This window comes from Schistocerca nitens, chromosome 2, assembly GCF_023898315.1.
Source record: "Schistocerca nitens isolate TAMUIC-IGC-003100 chromosome 2, iqSchNite1.1, whole genome shotgun sequence".
NCBI lineage: Eukaryota > Metazoa > Arthropoda > Insecta > Orthoptera > Acrididae > Schistocerca > Schistocerca nitens.
This window is the reverse complement of record NC_064615.1, coordinates 415486716-415508685: the sequence shown is the minus strand read 5'-3', so window position 1 is coordinate 415508685 and position 21970 is coordinate 415486716. Positions and strand designations below refer to the sequence as shown.

The 21970-nt window shown below is 39.7% G+C and overlaps 1 protein-coding gene across 6 annotated transcripts in view; it reads right to left on the bottom strand.

Moving 5' to 3' along the window:
- LOC126236284 (diacylglycerol kinase epsilon) overlaps positions 1 to 21970 on the bottom strand; it is a 200266-nt gene that overhangs the window by 40061 nt on the left and 138235 nt on the right. For all 6 annotated transcript variants that reach the window (XM_049945468.1, XM_049945465.1, XM_049945469.1 and 3 more), the window contains exon 11: positions 5764 to 5941. In XM_049945468.1, the coding sequence (XP_049801425.1) occupies positions 5764 to 5941 (178 nt within the window). The remainder of the gene's footprint in view (positions 1 to 5763; positions 5942 to 21970) is intronic.

Below are 21970 nucleotides of genomic sequence, written 5' to 3'. Positions count from 1 at the left end.
AACAGGCAGCACAATAGCTTCCAAGCTGGAGATGAGCCAGGCCCAAATTGAATCAGCATTAGGTTTGCTTATGAAATAACTTTTCTGCTACCAGTCACGATTAACTTTTTATTTATATTGTGACTGATAGCAGAAAAGTTATTTCATACACAAATCTATTGTTTTTACAGTTGCAGACTTTAACCAACTGTTTATACTGAATTAAATGAAATGGCACCACCATGGCAGATTAACAATAGTTGGTTGGGAACACTGGCCGGCCAGAGGTGGGATTTAGGTGGTTTTCCATTCTCATTTAGGTAAATGCTGGTGCCCCAATCTCTGTCTCAGAAAATACAATACACAAACAGTTAGAATATGATATCACAAAACAAAGTTTACACTATTCACCCACAGATGGTGCATATGGTTTCTCTCCTTCATGTTAGCTGTAGACTGTGGAGACAGGATGGACATGTGGCCACAAAGTTAAAAATAAACAAATTTGCCAAATCATGAAAAACAGTGGATCCTGTACAACTGGATAAGCACTAAGAAAGAGAAAAGTCACTTCAAGATATGACTAAGATACGACTATATTTCAAGTCTACATTTGGGGGGAGGGGGGGACAGGGGGAGGGGACAGGGGGGACAGGGGGAGGGGGGAGGGGGGGAGAGAGAGAGAGAGAGAGAGAGAGAGAGAGAGAGAGAGAGAGAGAGAGAGAGAGAGAGAGAGAGAGACTGGGGGAGGGGGGGGGGGCAGAAGGAGAATGGGATAGGAATATGGGGCTGGTGAAGTCAACCTGTTGCAGGCTAGCAAGTTGAGTGTTGCACACAATGAAGTGGAGTGGATTGGGAGGGGATTATAGAACAATGAAAGAAGGAGACTGTTAAAGGGGATTGTGAATGTAGAGTGAGGGAAGTTGGAGGTGGTGGGACAGGGGTTAGTGGAAAAAACTGAGGCCAGTTGTAAATTCTGTCAGGTATACCATCAGGTCATTGTGCCTTGTTCAATTTCAGCAATTTCATTTGTTCCTCAACATCACTGACGCTAATATCTATATCACTGACTTTTGCAGCGGTGTGAGGAATGTGAGACTGATGAATGAACTGTAAGCCCAATTCCTGTTTACATATTTTAGAGAAGTTGCTGTCAACGGGGCAGGGTGGTGGAGAATTTAGAGTGCATGGGTTCTGAAGCAGTTACTGAAAATTAGTATACTGTCCTCAGGAGTGTATTCTCTCACTATGTAGTCAGCTGTGCTCTTGGTCACAATCTGGAAGTTTCAGATGGTTGGTGGTTATGCCCACAAAATGCTTTGCTCAGTGGTTGAAAGAAAGCACACGTAACACCTACCTACAAAGGGGTAGTAGAAGTGGTACTCTACACTACAAACCAACATCATTGACAACCACCACTATGCAGAAGTTATAGGGGATCTGGTGTCTGACAAAACTACTTTCACAAGTGACTGCCTCTGAAATGATGTGACTTTGATGAGTGAATTAGGATGTGTTATATGGGTGCAAAGGATAGATTAGGGATATGATCATACTTGCATTAATAAGCACCGTTGTGGTATGAAGTCATACAGTTTTAAGAAATCTAGATACACTGCATCCACCTCAGTGTTTTGATTCAAGGTTTTCAGGAAAGCATGAGAGTAAAAACGAAGTTGAGGTTTAGCAGACACAGGTAGCACTACAGTGCAGTGCAATTCGTGTGGTTTTTAAGTGAAATTTTTGTAACACTGTCAAAGTGCTTCCACCTCAGTTGCCAGAGGTGCTGTATTCTATTACGCTTGTGTGCTTACTCTTAAAATAGTTTCTTATTCTGTTGTTTAATAGTTACAAAGCTGCTTTTGACTATTAGATGTTCTAGCGTTTGGTTGATTCTACTTCCATGTTAAATGCCTCAGTCTAACATTCGTCTTTAACCAACTCTCCGTGCATTTGAATACAGTGTTAATAATTCTTACATGAAGAGTCTCTTTTGCTATATCGGTGGCTAATAGTATGAACGTAGTAATTTTTTCACATGGCAACAGACGTAAGGCTACTGCGACAAGCTTCATATGATCAATGTTTTTGGAATCCATGCTGGTTGGCACAGAGGAGAACATTCACTGTGAGTTATCTCACTGAGTTCAGAATATGTTCAAAGATTATACAACTGGTGGTTGTCAATGATGTTGCGCAGTAGTTTAGAGTACCACTTCTACTACAACTTTGTACGTAGGTGTTACTTGTGCTTTCTTTCAACCACTGAGCAAAGCATTTTGTTCAATGGTTCTACAGTATATTACAGTTAAAAGAGGGGGTAACTCAGCTATAAATTTTGTCAGGGATACCATCATTTCCTTGTGCCTTGTTCAACTTTAGTGATATCATTTGTTCCTCGGCACCACTGTCTTTTGTAGTGGTGCGACAATTAAACTCGAGTGCTACTCCTGGATTTTTCTTTGCAGAGAAACATTTGAAAATGGAGTTCAATATTTCTGCCTTTTATTTTGCTACCTTCAAATGGCCTGGGCACTAACTTTGATGCCACTGGCACCTTTACATATTAAAATTCTTTGTATTTTGAGAGAGGCCTTTTGATGAGATTGTTCTACAGCAGTTCACATGTTGTCCTTCTAACAGTCAAATATGTTTCATTTAGACAAAGCTTCACAAACAACATGCTATGTCGGCAGAAAGTGAGCGCAGGTCTGCGAGCAGTAAGTACTGTACCGCTCCAAATCTGTAGTTAGGGAGTGGGGAGTCGTGTGCAAACTCGAAAGGAGACATGGCATATTTATTAGGCTTATTAATTTGCAACCAGGAACATGTCAGTCACAGTAAAAAATGCTTCACTGCCATACACTCATCAAATAAACTAAAATCATAGTGCTATCACATTATTATTACACTTTAAAAATTGACTTAATTAGACATTGCACATGAAGTGATCTTTAATGAACTCTCACATTCTCACTCTTCTTGCCTTCTTCCCTTTTACAAGACCATCTATATTTGGTGCAATCATTTGTGTGCATTGCAGACATAGCGCACAATTCAGGTTCAGGTCAGACATTAAATTTCTCCCATGTTTTATTGTTCTTCATTGTTCAAAACTGTTGTTCACAGATGTATGTGGGATTGAACATTGATATGACACCTGCACCTACCTTGTGTAAATGAGGAAATTGATCCTGAGGGAAATGCTTTTAGAAATCTAGAATGTTTGTCTTGTTATTAAATTAGTCTTTATATTCCGTGTCACAGTGCAGGTCACTTACTTCAAGCTGCAGATCAACACAAATGTCATCAACATTCACTGAATAGAGAGAGGAAAAATGGACGATCATTACCCTGCTGTGCTCTCACATTGTTACATCTGAACTATAATTCTTCCTTAAGTTTACATTGAATAGGTGGATACCATGATAGCATTTGAAGTTTATGTTAATACCAGAGTCCTACAATTGAAGACACTTGTGTAAAATAAACTTATTTCCTTTGTCTAACTGATTCTCTCAAAATGACAGTTTCATTTTGAATGCTTGTACAAAGTGTGGAAGAAAAGTAATGAGACTGATTTTTTATCCACTAAAGCTTTTATTTTCTTCAAACAACAAATTAGTACCCTTTGGCAGCTATACACTGATGGAGTTGTTGTCTCCAGTCATGAGAGCAGCACTGAAAGGCTTCTTCAATTCTGGGACAAGACAAAAGTCACAGGAACTCACATTGCGTGAATAGGCAGCTGTGGAACAACAGGAATGCCTTTTGAGGTCAAAAATTCTGTGAAGGAAGTGGCAGTATCACATGGGGCGGTGTCATGATGCAGCATCTGCTTGTCTGCTGTATCTGGTCTCCTTGAATCACCCTTTTCCTGAGCCTTTCAAGACATCTTTGTTTGTAAAACACTTAGTTGACAAGTTGTCCTGGAGGAACAAATTCTTTGTGCATGATACCTCTACCATCAAAGAAGCAGATCAGCATGGTTTTCATCTTTGATTTGCTCAATTGAGCTTTTTTCCAAGGAGATGTCTCAGCGTGCCACTCTTCACTTTGCCACTTTCTTTCAGAACTGTACTAAAAAATTCCAGGATTCACCGCCTGTGATCACACAACTGAATCATTTGTGTCACTGGCAGTTCTCTAAAGAAGATCAATGCACACCTTTTTGATTGTCTGACTTAGTTGTGGTTTTTCTTTTGGAAACATTTTTGCACAAATCATTCACATGTGCAACACTTTGTTCAAAATTTGATGTACAGTGAAAGTTTAACAGATAACCCATTATCCCTATTGTTAAATGTCGGTATGACCTCACAAGAGCACACACACATTCGATGCTTTCATCAGTTTTTGAAGTGGCAGGTCTCCCTGAGTGAGGTTCATCTACAATGTGTTCTTAGCCTTCCAAAAATAATGTGTGTCTGCAAAAAAATTGTGCTCCTGATAAGGATTCTTCCCCATAGGCCTGTTTCAACTTTTCATAGATCACACTTGTGGATTCCCCAGGTTTAACACAAAACTTGATGGCATAACATTACTCTAAATTCTGCTGTTCAATTTTCGTAAAGTACGACAAAAACATAACTTCACTGATAGCCCTCTCAAAAATCATGTGATGGCTGTATGCAGCTGAAACTCAGACTATGCACCTGGAAGGTATGAACAAACCCGTCTACACAAGTAGAGTGACACAGCATTGTCAGATCGCTCACAGTGTTGCCAGTCTCGTTACTTTTCTCACATACATTGTATATGGTCAACGAAATGTGTTATCAACATATCGTTACCCTCAAGTGAAGTGCTCAAGTAGTTCAGGTGGCTGGTTATATCAGCAAGGAATATAAAGCCACTTTTCCATGAAGACTGTTTCATTTCAGGAACACACACATTGCTCATTTCTATAAAAATATCTCTCAAAAGACAAAAATCGATTTAACAGTTGGCCCCGACTAAGCCTCACATTAAAAAGGCATACCTCCAACTTACTGTCAATATCTTCAAGAAACTTCTTAAACTGATGGTGCTGAAGCTTGTGGTTACATATACAACAAAACAAACAGTTAGCTCTCTTTCACAGATGCTGGTTTAATAGAATAATGCTTGGTAGTTGTAGCTGAAGATTTATGTGCACCTCAGGTAGAACAGTTCCACAAGGTGCTGTTATCAAAAATTACAATTGTGCATTACACAAATGATATGGCAGATGGAGCTTAGGGTCAGCTTGCAAATTTCTGTAAAGAGTTTGTTGCATATTCCTTAGCACTCAGTGAAAGAGTAGATATCACAGGCAACCCCTACTCAAAAAGATGAAGTTTTAGATATGAAGTAGTAACTCTAAAACATCAATTAATTGATTATTTTGTGTAAAAAAAAAAACAACAACAACAACTTATGTTAAAGTGACACGTTCCACATCATTACGAGACGTCATATTCATGATCTATGGAACAAGTATTAATGAATGAATGAATGAATGAATAGCCAACTTCTCTCTTTGTCACTATAAGTTTTATCCAGATTAACTGTAAATAAATAAAAAAAAACATTCATGTAACATGTAAATAACAGTGACACTGATGTTACAGATAACTGTAGCTGAATGAAAAGATTAAGTTCCATGGCCAACAAATGTACAACAGGGCAGATTTTACAAGTCATTGTTTTATATCCCAGACATAGATTTTTGTGTGTTTGTTGTTTGTACATAATGTAATGAGAGAAGATAAAATACAGATGCATAACAAATCTAAATTAAACTGATGTCATTATATACAGAACCTGTGCCCATGGTCCACAGCTGTACACCAGCACCCCATGATGGTATGTTCATCACAACAATAGATTCTATGGACGGGAGATCAGCTTTTACACCATCCAAATACAGCTCTACACGCTTATTCAGATCATGGCAGTCTCTGCCTACAGCTTGTTGAGTGCCAAACCCAAGATATAACATCTGCAATAAAATTACATTATTACTGCATGTATTCATACACATGAAATGGTAGTTCCTGGTTTATAAACAAAGACCTATTTAAATGACAAAACTAAGAACACAACATCATTTTTTGAATGTCATGTCTTTATAGCTTCAGTGGAGATCACAACACTGTTACATTAATGACAGCAGTCTTCAATAAAGAAAAATAAATGTTCATTTTTTCTGTAACAACACTATGAGCTCCAATACAACTGTATCTATTAGGAATGCTGTCATACACTACATTTAAGTAGTTTTTACTAGAAGTAACTGACAATACTGTTAGATGGTTCATGGGAGAGATATCAAGTAGTTTAACAAAACTGATTGTCAAGAAAATAATGCCTGAAATGATATTTTCATGAATCACAAGTAAGGCATTTTAATGAGACATTCAAAAATTAAGAACTGCATAAAAAGCCAAAATATTACTTGATTTTGGAATATGGAATTCATAAGAGACAGTAAAGGCTCTGATATTTCCTTAAACATTGTAAATTCCATTTTTCTCTAAATTTTAGTACATTTAATGACACTAAATTCCAAAGCTAGGGGTTCTGTTATTTTGCTATGTCTCAGTTAACTTTTTGCCATCTAGTTAGTAGATATGTTTCTTATCAATATTTGAGATGCACTTTGCAATTTCCTTCGTTCCCCTCTGATCCCACCCTTTCCCCCTTCTTCATGAGTATCCTCTATAACTGCAATAACAGAATAACATAAATGGAGCTGAATACATTTCAATTAAAGTAATGAAGTATATTTGTAGTACACGTACAAAACAATCTTCATTCTCTGCTGGATTACACAAACCTATCATTAAAGATAAAGCTACATAATAAGATAAACGAAAAACATTATAGTAATTGTGGGTGCACATTAATCACTGTAAGTTCGATGAATGGTGAGTCGGTCAGTTTTTTCACCATATAAATATAAATGTTTATTTTTGACTATAAAATGTAGTTAGATAGATAAAAATATCTACTCGTCAAGCAGCAGCAGGAGAGTACAGGATGAGCCCATCCGGTAAGTCTCCACTGACCCGGGGTTCTGGGTGACTTTTCCAAACTCTACTCCTTTTCATAAACCTCTCTAGTCCTTTTACTTCATCCCTCTTCCTTCCCCTTCAATCCTTCTACCAGAATGAGGAGCCACTGGCTCCAAAAGTTTGCATAAAAAATCTACTCATCTAGTGGAGTTCTGCCACCACTCGATGAGATGATTTTTTATCTGTCCAATTAGATTAAATTGCCATAATCGTTTATTCTGATTAATATAGTAACTATTAACAAACTACCCTTAGTACAAGGGGAAAAACTGCATTTGTACTTACAATTTCATTACTTATTATGCTGAAGTGAATAATTTAATTATGTAAGTAGTAGTGACTCTTCAAGCTTTCCCAGTGGATGTGTTGTAAATAGTCTTCACAGGTTTGCACAACGTGATCCAGCGTCATACCCATGTAGACTATTTACATGTAATTTAGTAGTTTTTCACCAGTGCAGATGACAAATTAAAATGTACGATGATAGTGCAATTTGAAGTGCACACATTAAAACAAAGTACTACTCTTCTAGAATGAGATCACAACTTTTCTAAATGCATCAGGGATGGTAAAGAAATTAACATTATAAGGAAGTACTGATGTTTGGAATCAAATGGCAGTCACATTGGCAGTGAAAGTATCAGAAATGGAACACAAGCGATATTCGAAAAAGAATAAACTTACTGATTTGTCTGAATTGATTTCAGGAAAGAGAGATGGGAATTTCAATCTCACGCCTTCCAAATACGAGTCCAGCACTTTAAACATTGCACTACTTCACTTCGTACTTAACATTATAATGAGCAATTGTATTTTATTTTGAATAATCAATTTAGCTTTAAATCAAAAAAGAAATATATACCATTACCAGTACAAATCTAAATAGTGACAAAGATATTAGCCCTGGAATATTGTTTTTCGCAAAGAAGTTTCACTTCAATGCAATATTGAGAATTCTTTGCTTTACTCTGTCCCTTCCTTATTCTTGTACTTCCTTGCTCCTCTCACTTTCTCCAGTTTTGCTGAGACACCTATACCAGAACAATGTATATATTGATTTGCCAAAACATTATAACTGCGAGTATAACTGCATGTCAGTGCACCTTTGGGCCGCAATACAGCCGCGACTGTGAGAGCCGAGGATCTGGCAAGGCCTTCATAGGCTTCCAGAGGTATGCAGCACAAGTCGTCAATTACGCAATTAGCATAAATTAAGGCTGGAGGTTTGTGGTTGTGGAGTCCGAGCACAATAGCATCCCAAACTGTTCCATCAGTTTCAGATCCAGTGAATTTGGTTGCCAAGACACTAACATGAGTTCACTATCATGCTCCTCAAAGCACTGTAGCATGATCTTGACATCATGTCAGGAATAGTTATCCTACTGGAAGATGTCACCACCCCTGGCGAAGATATCACGCATGGAAATATACACGTGGTCTGCAATAATCTTCATGTAGGCCCACAGCTGTCCTGATGCCTTTGGTTACTATCCACAGACAGGAACCCATTTGAATGTCACCCATAGTATAATACTGTCCCCTCTGGCCTGTGTCCACTGTGTGGAGCACATTTTGAGCAGTCATTTACCTGGGTGATGGCATATTTAGACACGACCATCAACCTGGTGTAAGAAGAAATGTAATTCACCTGGCTAGGTAACATATTTTCACTGTTCCACAGCCCATTCTCGATGATCCTGTGCCATGTCAATCGTAACTGGTGATGTATTGGGTCACCATGGGAATCTATAGGGGTTGGCTGTTGCGGAGCATCAAGCAATCGCAACAGATGATGTATTGGGTCACCAAAGGAATATATAGGGGTTGTCTATTGCGGAGCCTGAACACTGTGCTCCAAAAACTCTTATGCTTACATCAGCATTCTACTCTGTCATCAAATCCACTACAGACTGCCACCAACCTCCTCTACAGTGTGTTCTGTGATGAAGCTGCCTACTCGTGGTTTGATCATCCTTCAACCACTTTCCATAAATGCACACAAGAGAAGAATGGGAACAGCTGACCAGTTTTTCTGTTTCTAAGATGAACATTCCCATATGCTGGGCCATAACAATCTGTCCCTTATCAAAACAATCTTCCCCTCATCAGAGTCACACAAGTCAGTGGATTTCCCCATTTGTGGCCTGTATTGTCATTAGAATTAGTCCTTACTTGTTGCTGCTCCGCTTATACATTTTCCTTATTGAGCAATATGCCCACAACACCAACAGGTGATATTCTATCTCACAGTGGGCAGAGGACATCATGTTTTGGCCCATCACTGTCTGTGTGTGTCTTTGTGCTCTGAAGAACATAAGCTCAAAATCTAAGATAGAATTTGCCACTTCTTCCTTATATTTTTACAAACCAATCAACACTTCCGAAATATGGTGAATTGTTGTCTACACTCAGTGTGTTTAAGGAGTGTATCACCTGGGAACAAACCTCTGCATTAGGCTATTTATTACTTTATCTAAAAGTCTTTCATCTAAAAACCTGTGACATCAGATTTGCTGCAACATGTTCTTACCACACCTCAAGCATGAAACTGTATAAAATAAGGAAGGACAGCTGTGAGGCCATGTAAAATTCTTTCCTGGTTTAAATATGGCAATCAAAACTGCCTTTCATCATGTAGTCCTCCAAGAATACTTCCCCTGTCATCTGGGATCCATTTTGCAGTTTTCTTATAGTATCTAGTAGATGGCTGGTAGGATTTTCAGTTGTGACAAAACCATACATACAACTGGCCCTTCTCCCTTTATTCTTTTTTCTGCAGCTGAATGCCACACTGCTTGATGCCCATAATACTGTTCTTGCTCTTAACCAAATCAAGTGAACCTTAGCAGTCAAGTGATGAAAACCTCCTGGCATCTTCTCATGAGACATGGCAGTCAAGATACTTTTAAAACACATGATGAAAGGCAGTTTTGATTGACATCTTTAAACCAGGAAAGAATTTTACATGGCCTCACAGCTGTCACATAGGGATTGTGAGGATAAGATTAGAATAATTACAGCACACACAGAGGAATTCAAACAATCATTCTTCCCACACTCCACATTTTAATGAAACAGGAAGAAACCGTAATAGCTTGTACAATGGGATTTATGCTCTGCCATGCACTTCACTGTGGTTTGCAGACTATAGATGTAGAGAGTTGGTCATGCAGTGTCTAGTTTGGTCTACTAGCTTTGACTTGATGGTTTCCTTTCAAAGACTACTCGGTCAGCAAAATGGATATAAATAAAAAGTTTATTATACAGCATTAGTATCACTTTCTGATTGTTCACTGTTGATCCTCCAGTCTCCAGGAAACTAAGGAAATGCAGAAAGACTTGGACAAAATTTCCACTTGGTTTAATGGATGGCAGCTGCATTTAAAATTTGATAAATGCAAGACAATGCCTGTAGTAAAGAGAGAGAAATTAATAGTATCCAGTGACATGGTTAGGATGGCATAGCATTTAAATAATTAAAGGTAATACTAAGAAGTGATATGAAATGGAATGAACATGTAAATTCTGTAATACATAAAGCAAACAGATGACACAAATTTAATGAAAGGGTTCTGCGAAAGTGCAGTCATCAGTAAGAGAAATCACACACAGTGTGCTAGTGTGACCAATTCTAAAATAATTTCTTCTGAGAAACTTCTTGTATTCTACATAGAGTGGGAGGGGAACCACTGTCATCAACAACAGAATTCCCATAAGTACATCTGAGAGATGTATGCTTTTTTTTAAGACAAAATAAGTAATTCAGATAAACTGCTTTCAAACAGGTCCTGGTAAATGAAGTGTCACACAAAATAAATTTATCTGTGCATCAGAATGTTAGAGCGGTAAAAACAAATTTAATGAATTTCTTATCTGCTTATATAATCTAGAATGTCAAAAGGAAGTTGACATTGAATCCAGGAATCCATGTGCTAAATGCAAAATTTTATTAATTACTCTATTAATTACCAGCGCATGTTCATACATAAAGGACTTGTACATTATATGTTCTACACAAATGATTTACATTTGAACCAATTTGGCCCGCGAGTTCAAGGTCAAGACCGACGTTGCAGTGCATCACCTCCTACCGGTAAAATGTGCAGTAATGTATCAGTGTAACTGGTGCAGACATACAGGATGCCTCGAAGATGCGTGCATGAACCATGCCATCAAATCAGTGAGTTTGAAAGAGAGCCCATTATTGGCATGAAAGAATATAATGCATCAATCCAGGAAATTGTTGCTCGTGTGGGACAAACTGTTTCAGAGTGCAACGGGTGTGTGCCAAACGGTTCACCGAAGGCTGTAGAACACGAGACGGGTCAGGTCGCACCACCCAGATCACCCTCTGAGAAGATTGACACCTCATCCAAATGGCATTGCAGAACAGATCTGCATCCTCCTCGGCTCTGGCAGAACAGCGTAACACATCATAATCTATCACGGGTGCCAGTCCGTTGTAGTTTATTACGGCATGGGTTATGTGTGTGTCATCCATTTCTCTGCCTACCTTTGACAAATGTGCAAAAACATGCTAGACAGCTATGGTGTATAGAACGAGGTCACTGGGGACAGAAATGGCATCCGATTTTATTTTCGGATGGATGCAGCTTCTGTTTGTTTGACAATACTGGCTGCATTTTGATTCACCACAGACAGGGGGAGTAGTATTACACTGACTGCATTCGCTCGGGACATACAGCGGCAACTCGAGGCCTTATGGTGTGGGGTGCTATTGGGTAAAACCACAAATCACAGTTTGCGCATGTCCATGGCACTGTGACCACTGTGACATACCTGCATGACAGCCTGTGATCTGTAACCATACCCTTTTCCGCACAACACCGCACACATCACTTTTCAACATGACAATGCACGACCACATGTTGCTGTATGAATACGTGTCTTCTTGGTGTTACAGGAGGTCAGTCTTTTGCCCTGGTCTGCCAGATCACCAGACTTCTCACCAATCCAAAATGTGTGGGATGTGGTGAAAGAACAGGTGCAGCTCTGTGAGCCAATGTTGACCACCACAGATGAACTTTGGAACTAGGTGAATGCAGCATGGATGGCAATACCACAGGACACCATTTGTGTCTTACACGCGTCGATGCCATCAAGCACGGAACAAGTTATCAGGGCCCATGGTGGACCCTACACCTACTAGGCAACAGGACATGTGATGAACTAAGGTGACTGAAATGCTAATCACTTCTGCAGAACACACTAATGTACATGTTCTATGAATATGAATGCCCTGTCTCTAATCATTCAAGATTTTCTCTTTTTATGAACATGAGTGTATTACTTCTGATGAAAAACACAAAGTTCAAATCTATTTAAAATAGTTGTTTCTGCCTATATCAACAACTGGAAGTCTGTGCTTGTGGACTGTTGCTACTGGAAAAGTCATGTATAATTATTACAGCCTATAGATCCAAAATGGGACACTTTCAAATATTCATAGAAAATTTTGAGTCATTATTACACCACCCATCAGAAAAAAGAAAGCAACTGATAACTCTCTAGATTTTAATATAAATTTTCTGGAAGGTTCAGATAAAAGAATTTACAAATGTCACGTAACACTTATAACCTGAATTCAGTTTTTAAGTATCCCAAACGAAGTGCACAGGAAAGCAGAATGCACAGACAATATTTCTGTACGTGAAAATTTAATCAATGTATAAATGTTTGTCTAGTAGTGTATGGCTCCTCCGACCACAACGCAAAAATAGCTATTTACAATGAAATGGTATCTTGGAAAACAGATAGAAGCTCACCAAAGGATGCATGTATCAGGTACTTTTGGAGTAAAGGAGACCATTCACGAAAAGAATGAAAACTTGTTAGCTATCAGAGTAACACTTTTATGAGTTAGAGTAAACACACACACACACACACACACACACACACACACACACACAAGCGAATGCGTACATCTTTGCCCCTATGTGGTGTTGTCTGGATTAACAGTGTCAGTGCTGCATTTTGGCAGATTGACTGGTTGTGATGGGGGTAGTGTTTGGTTGGGTGGGTACAGGGAGAGGGAAGAGGGAGGTGGGGAGGGGGAGGAGGAATGCTGGGAGAAGGACTGGGGTGGGTTGCTAGTGGCCCTGGAGCAGGCAGCCAGTTTGCGGCTATGAATGTGGCAGGGAGGGTGGCTAGTACACATGCTAGGCATGTGATGCACAATTATAGGAGCCAATGAGGAGGGACGCACATTGAATATGATGTGGGGACATGAATTGGGAGGGGGTGACTTGACAAAGAAAGGGGAAACTAATGAATGGAGGCTGCAGGGACAGTGGGTTACCTGAGATTGAGACCAGGACGATTATAAGAGCGGACCATGTGTTGTAAGGATAATTCCCATCTGCGTAGTTTGAAAAGCTGATGGTGGAGGGAAGGATCTATGTGGCCGCCTCTCTGGGGGACACCATCTTGTTTAAGCTCTGTCCTTGTGAGCAGAAAGGCTTTCATTCCACAAGAAGCCGAGGGCTATGCTGGCTGTAACCCACCTACTGGCAGGATATCCCACACCGGACAGGCCTCAATAGACAGACCAGATGAAGAGTATCCCACAACAAACTATCTCTCCCATATCCAATCCCATAGTCCTACTGCATTTCTCCAGATATCCAACCAAAGGCGGGATATGATACATGTCAATGTGTGTGTGTGTGTGTGTGGGGGGGGGGGGGGGGCACATGGATAGATGTGTCATTAATGGAGCCTAACAGATACTGGGCAACCTCACTGAGTAATTAACCTTGCATAATATGGGCTTCTGTGGTGTCGAACAAATATATCCCCAATTATCGTGGGATCAAAATGGAGAACACAGAACAAGAAAAAACAAAAACTAAGGGACATGATGAGATTGAAAACATTGAAACAACGGGGTTGGAACTGATGTAATCTGTTTCTGCAACTGGTTCGGTTGATACACCACTCCAAGGTGTGGAAATCATCACAAAGTTGGATCATCTCAAGATAAATCCTTGTCTGGAACTCAGAGAATCTTTTTTTATCAAAGAACAGAAACAATAAGAACGTAAAGAAGGGTCCCTAAACAAAAATGGGGGGAACTAAAAGATCTTCATCCTAAGACCACCAAAACGAGTGTCCCAAGTTGAAGGGGGTAAAGAGACCTCTTCCGCCTCTAAGACAGGAAACAGGAGAATAAGGGAGGAGTCTAATACTCTCATTTCTTGGGACGATCACATCCAAAAAAGCTGAGGCAGGAAGTAGGGACACAGACCCATAGCACTGCAGTCTCAGGAATGAGGAGACTGGCAGACAGCTGCACACAGCAGAATCAACAACTGCTGGTTGATGGTGATGTCAATGCCAACAACTTGGTATGGGGAGCAGCAACGCTGCTAGAAAGCAATCTTGAGATCCTGAAAAGGGATAGGGAACATTTGTTCAGGAACATTAACAGTGAAGAAGTAACTGACATAACTTTTGGAACCATTGTAATGGGTAGCTATGTCAAAAAATGGCATATGGCATTGGAGCCATCCTTACCTGAAGACATGATATTATGTCTGAGGTTGAAATGGGTGTCAAACACCCAGCCCTAAGTTAACAGTTATAGTGCCATTTATAAGGAAGCTTATCCAGCACACATACAGGAATTTTAGGCTTCTCAATGAAACTTTACCTGTATAGGGAGTGGTAAAGTATCTAGGAGTAAGTATGGATGTGAAACTGTCATGGACTCCTCACATAAACAATATATATTCCACGGTGAAACATACAGTATTCCACCTTGGTATGTAATATCTACATTAATGTCTCAATGAACAGGACAGGGATGTAGACAGTATGACATATGGAAGTTTCTGCCACTCCATGAGGCATGCATGCATGCATGCATGCATAGCCTAATGGTAAGGTGACAGCTCGTGATAGGTGGGAAAACCGGGTTCGAGTCCCAGTCCAGAACAAATTTTTCATATTTGACCAATAAGTACTATGTCTATGCTTAATACAGCTGATGTCAAGTTATTCACATTCAGCAAATAAAAATCGATCTAATTTGGAATGGCCATCAATTATCATCAATGCCTGTTCATCCAGACATTATGTAAATATTACATGCTGACACTAGACGATAAATTCATACGCCTCAGTTCTCCATGTCTACATCTACATCTACATCTACATCTACATCCATACTCCGCAAGCCACCTGACGGTACATGGTTTGACATGTGGAAGTTTGTGTCAGTCCATGAAGTGTGCAGAGATAGCCCACTGGTAACACGGCTGCTCACAATAAGTGGGAAGTCTGGGTTCAAGTCTCGGTCTAGAACAAATTTTCTTTTGTCATCAACGGGTACTATATCCACACCTAATACAGCTGATGCAAATTCAGAAAATGTAGTTCAATTTAATCTGTGATCTAGTTTGCTGTTTCTTCCCTATTTACATCTCTTCTTTTTCTCTCTGGACCTGTAACCAAAAATGGCCACTGGACTGTTTACCAATGTGTTCAGATTGGATTAAATATGTCACAGACATAATAATGAAATCCGCACTAATTTGTAAACTTCTCAAGATACATAATAAAGTACACAAAATTTTCACATGCAATAAAGGGCTTAGATTTAATTATATGTGCGAACGCAAACGCTATGCCTGAACTCGTATGGGACTTGGTAGATTAATCTGCCACGAGTAATGAGTATGATGGGCAAACATCTATTAGGCGCACTACGAATTTAGTGGTGTGGACATGTTGGGAATGTGAATCTCACGGGGGGTGTGCAAGGGATAAGTCCCTGCAGACGCACTATCCTCTGTGCCCGCGGTGGCTCAGATGGATAAAGCGTATGCCATGTAAGCAGGAGATCCCGGGTTCAAGTCCCGGTCGGGGCACACATTTTCAACATGTCCCCAATGAAGTACATATACGCCTGCTTGCAGCTAGGGTGTCCATTTAATTACCATTTCATTCTTAGATTTAATGTTCATATCATAGATGTGTAGCAAGGTGGTCCTCAGGGGACTGTAATAAATAAAACAGTACTATTTTCATTTACAGAGTAATATGACACATTATATAAGAGGTCACATTGTGAATTATATCTATGTCAACTAGGATTACTACGGAACTTGTCAATGGAGTAGAAATAGTTGGCCACCAATAGTTTCTTTGGGCTTTTCTTTAGATTTGTATAAAGTATTTTCAGTATTCTTCCACATAAAAATTAGAACTAAAAAATTGAGATTTTGATGATAACCTCCATCATCTTTGTCCGGGACAACTGACTGATGTCATGTTGAAAGTGACACTAGTCAACAACATGGCTTATATAGTTGAGAGCCCACTTCCATGCATCACAAGTATTATAACTAATGTCTCAGATAATGTTTTTGTTGTACATTTTGATTTCTATGGTATCTTTGAGTACAGAGTACAGGAAGGCCGAAGTGTAGAAAAATATTTCTGTTGCATCAAATACTATTTTATATCTATTTATGAGCTATGATTTTTCTCACTTGCAACTTTTTTTATGTTTCTTTGGCATTTACAAGGTTCAGGAGCTGTAGAGTTTGGCTGATATAGTTTGATTCTGCACTATCAAGGAATATAGTAAATTTCAGGAATCCTGATGCCCACATTGTCTTCGGCCAGGCACAGCATCATCTTATCTTCTTGGGCACTAGGAAAATAGGTCCTACATCCTTATCTGCCCAGGATCCTTGGTGTTTTGCTAGTAACTACACAAAAAGAAAGGAATGCATAGGCAGATTGTCTCATGATCGTTGAGCATCTACATTTTTTTCATTTCTTGACAAGTAGTAATGTATTATCTCAATGACCCATACCGATTCTGTTGGGATGTATGCTTCAGTTGCTTTATCTCAGAATTCAAGTTGTACATTTCAAAGACAGTCAGTGTATTGATCTATTTAAAACCACTGTCAATGATGAGAGACTACAAGCAAATCCGTCTAGTTATTTTTGGCGTAACAGGTATCACTAACATTGCAGATGAGACACAAGTTTTCGACAGCATGACATGAGTAAGCTGGTCTTGATGAAAACAATGGAAATCATCATGAAAAGACTGAATTTTTATTCTCATTTACTGTGAGAGTAATACTAAGTACGCCCCCCCCCCCACACAAACACACACACACACACACACCACCACCACCACTACCACCACCACCCTGCACAGGCCTCCAGTATACCATATGCCACATGCCCCCCCCCCCCCCCCCCCTGCTATCTTTCATCCTTTCAGTGCCAACTGTGTTTTTCCCCTTGCTTTCTTCCATTCTTTCACTGCACTGTTTTTTCCTCTCCTCAGTCATTTTCAACATCTTATTTTCCTTCTTGCCTTGGAAACCATCCATTTATAATACTTTTTTCTCAAACTGTCCCTTTCTATTGTTTATATACCTTTTTTAGCATTTTGAATCCAGCTTATAACTGACCGCTTTTGTCACATTTGAGGAACCATTTAGGTAACTTCCAGTCATTTATTTTACACAAATGGCCAAAGGCCATAAGTCTACTCTTTCCCATTATTTCTGTTATATTTAATATATTCTGATACATTTCATCATTGTGTTGTTGTTGTGGTCTTCAGTCTTGAGACTGGTTTGATGCAGCTCTCCATGCTACTCTATCCTGTGGAAGCTTCTTCATCACCCAGTACCTACTGCAGCCTACATCCTTCTGAATCTGCTTAGTGTATTCATCTCTTGGTCTCCCTCTATGATTTTTACCCTCCACGCTGCCCTCTAATACTAATTGGTGATCCCTCGATGTCTCAGAACATGTCCTACCAACAGATTCTTTCTTCTCGTCAAGTTGTGCCACAAGCTCCTCTTCTTCCCAATTCTATTCAATACCTCCTCATTAGTTATGTGATCTACCCATCTAATCTTCAGCATTCTTCTGTACCACCACATTTCGAAAGCTTCTATTCTCTTCTTGTCCAAACTGGTTATCGTCCATGTTTCACATCCATACATGGCTACACTCCATACAAATACTTTCAGAAACGACTTCCTGACATTTAAAGCTATACTCGATCTTAACAAATTTTTCTTCTTTAGAAATGCTTTTCTTGCCATTGCCGGTCTACATTTTATATACTCTCTACTTCGACCATCATCAGTTATCTTGCTCCCCAAATAGCAAAACCGAGCGAGGTGGCGCAGTGGTTAGCACACTGGACTCGCATTCGGGAGAACGACGGTTCAATCCCGTCTCCGGCCATCCTGATTTAGGTTTTCCGTGATTTCCCTAAATCGTTTCAGGCGAATGCCGAGATGGTTCCTTTGAAAGGGCACGGCCGATTTCCTTCCCAATCCTTCCCTAACCCGAGCTTGCGCTCCGTCTCTAATGACCTCGTTGTCGACGGGACGTTAAGCACTAACCACCACCACCACCAAATAGCAAAACTCCTTTACTACTTTAAGTGTCTCATTTCCTAATCTAATTTCCTCAGCATCACCCGAGTTAATTCGACTACATTCCATTATCCTCGTTTTGCTTTTGTTGATGTTCATCTTATACCATCCTTTCAAGACACTGTCCATTCCGTTCAACTGCTCTTCCAAGTCCTTTGCTGTCTCTGACAGAATTACAATGTCATCAGCGAACCTCAAAGTTTTTATTTCTTCTCCATGGATTTTAATACGTACTTCGAACTTTTCTTTTGTTTCCTTTACTGCTTGCTCAATATACAGATTGAATAGCATCGGGGAGAGGCTACAACCCTGTCTCACTCCCTTCCCAACCATTGCTTCCCTTTGACGTCCCTCGACTCTTATAACTGCCATCTGCTTTCTGTACAAATTGTAAATATCCTTTCGCTCCCTGTATTTATCCCTGCCACCTTCAGAATTTCAAAGAGAGTATTCCAGTCAACATTGTCAAAAGCTTTCTCTAAGTCTACAAATGCTAGAAACGTAGGTTTGCCTTTCCTTAATCTTTCTTCTACGATAAGTCGTAGGGTCAGTATTGCCTCACGTGATCCAACATTTCTACGGAATCCAAACTGATCTTCCCCAAGGTCGGCTTCTACTAGTTTTTCCATTTGTCTCTAAAGAATTTGTGTTAGTATTTTGCAGCCGTGACTTATTAAACTGATAGTTCGGTAATTTTCACATCTGTCAACACCTGCTTTCTTTGGGATTGGAATTATTATATTCTTCTTGAAGTCTGAGGGTAAATCGCCTGTCCCATACATCTTGCTCACCAGATGGTAGAGTTTTGTCAGGACTGGCTCTCCCAAGGCTGTCAGTAGTTCTAAAGGAATGTTGTCAACTACGGGGGCCTTGTTTCGACTCAGGTCTTTTAGTGCTCTGTCAAACTCTTCACGCAGTATCGTATCTCCCATTTCATCTTCATCTACATTCTCTTCCATTTCCATAATATTGTCCTCAAGTACATCGTCCTTGCATAGACCCTCTATATACACCTTCCACAGTTCTGCTTTCCCTTCTTTGCTTAGAACTGCGTTTCCATCAAAGCTCTTGATATTCATGCAAGTGGTTCTCCTTTCTCCAAAGGTCTCTTTAATTTTCCTGTAGGCAGTATCTATCTTACCCCTAGTGAGATAAGCCTCTACATCCTTACATTTGTCCTCTAGCCATCCCTGCTTAGCCATTTTGCACTTCCTGTCGATCTCATTTTTGAAATTTTTTTTTCCTTTTTGTCTGCTTCATTTACTGCATTTTTATATTTTCTCCTTTCATCAATTAAATTCAATATTTCTTCTGTTATCCAAGGATTTCTACTAGCCCTCGTCTTTTTATCTACTCGATCCTCTGCTGCCTTCACTACTTCATCCCTCAGAGCTACCCATTCTTCTTCTACTGTATTTCTTTCCCCCATTCTTGTCAATTGTTCCCTTATGCTCTCCCTGAAACTCTGTACAACCTCTGGTTTAGTCAGTTTATCCAGGTCCCATCTCCTTAAATTCCCATCTTTTTGCAGTTTCTTCAGTTTTAATCTACAGTTCATAACCAATAGATTGTGGTCAGAATCCACATCTGCCCCTGGAAATGTCTTACAATTTAAAACCTGGTTCCTAAATCTCTGTCTTACCATTATATAATCTATCTGATACCTTCTAGTATCTCCAGGATTCTTCCACATATACAACCTTGTTTTATGATTCTTGAACAAAGTGTTAGTTATAATTAAGTTATGTTTTGTGCAAAATTCTACCAGACGGCTTCCTCTTTCATTTCTCTCCCCCAATCCATATTCACCCACTATTTTTCCTTCTCTCCCTTTTCCTACTCTCGAATTCCAGTCACCTATGACTATTAAATTTTCATCTGCCTTCACTACCTGAATAACTTCTTTTTTATCTCATCATACATTTCATCAATTTCTTCATCATCTGCAGAGCTAGTTGGCATATAAACTTGTACTACTGTAGTAGGCATGGGCTTTGTGTCTATCTTGGCCACAATAATGCGTTCACTATGCTGTTGGTAGTAGCTTACCCGCACTCCAATTTTTTGTTCATTATTAAACCTACTCCTGCATTACCCCTATTTGATTTTGTATTTATAACCCTGTATTCACCTGACCAAAAGTCTTGTTCCTCCTGCCACTGAACTTCACTAATTCCCACTATATCTAACTTTAACCTATCCATTTCCCTTTTTAAATTTTCTAACCTACCTGCCCGATTAAGGGATCTGACATTCCATGCTCCGATCCGTAAAATGCCAGTTTTCTTTCTCCTGATAACAATGTCCTCTTGAGTAGTCGCCACCCGGAGATCCGAATGGGGGACTATTTTACCTCCGGAATAATTTACCCAAGAGGACGCCATCATCATTTAGTCATACAGTAAAGCTGTATTCCCTCGGGAAAAATTACGGCTGTAGTTTCCCCTTGCTTTCAGCCATTAGCAGTAGCACAACAGCAAGGCCGTTTTGGTTAGTGTTACAGGGCCAGATCAGTCAATCATCCAGACTGTTGCCCCTGCAACTACTGAAAAGGCTGCTGCCCCTCTTCAGGAACCACACGTTTGTCTGGCCTCTCAACAGATACCCCTCTGTTGTGGTTGCACCTACGGTACGACTATCTGTATAGTTGAGGCCTCCCCACCAACAGCAAGGTCCATGGTTCATTGGGGGGACATTTCATCACAACTTCTTAATACTCAGGAGTCTGTCATTTTAGTGAACTCAGTATTTTTGTTATGACTCTCCTCTCCAATGTTTCAAATTTATCCAACCTACAATTCAGTATTCGATAATCTGATTTGATTTGGACATATAGGTATTGTGGTTTCACCACCACCGTGTAGTGCTTTATTTTAAGGTTCTTGGTTAAGCATTTTTTGTGGTTATCATTCTTTGTGATAGTATAAGCTCTTCTCATCTTGCAGATCCTTTACTCAACAGCTGATTTTGGTAAGCCACATTCTTCAATTATTTCCCTCATAATGCGAATATTTTTACTTTTTTTCTATTTGACTAACAAGTGTTACTAATAAGTTTGGAGGATTTGGTGTTTAATGCCAGATAATTTACTTGAACATGTCTGTTCTTTCTCCCAAGTATTATTTGTGAAATTTTTATTTCCAACAATATTATAGAAGGAAAGTTACTACTCACCAGCGGAGATGCTGAGCCGTGATAAGCACAACAAAAAGATTCACACAGTTATAGCTTTCGGCCATTAAGGCCTTTGTCAACAATAGACACACATACACAAACGCGCACACACTTGTGCAAATGCAACTCGCGCACACTTCTGCAGTCTCAGGCAACTTGCAGGGTGGTTTCAGTTGACTGAGACTGCAGATTTGTGTGCGAGTTGTGTGTGTGTGTGTGTGTGTGTGTGTGTGTGTATGGGCGCGCGCGCGTGTGTGTGTCTGTTGTTAACAAAGGCTTTAATGGCCGGAAGCTATAATTGTGTGAATTTTTTTGTTGTGCCTATCGCGACTCAGC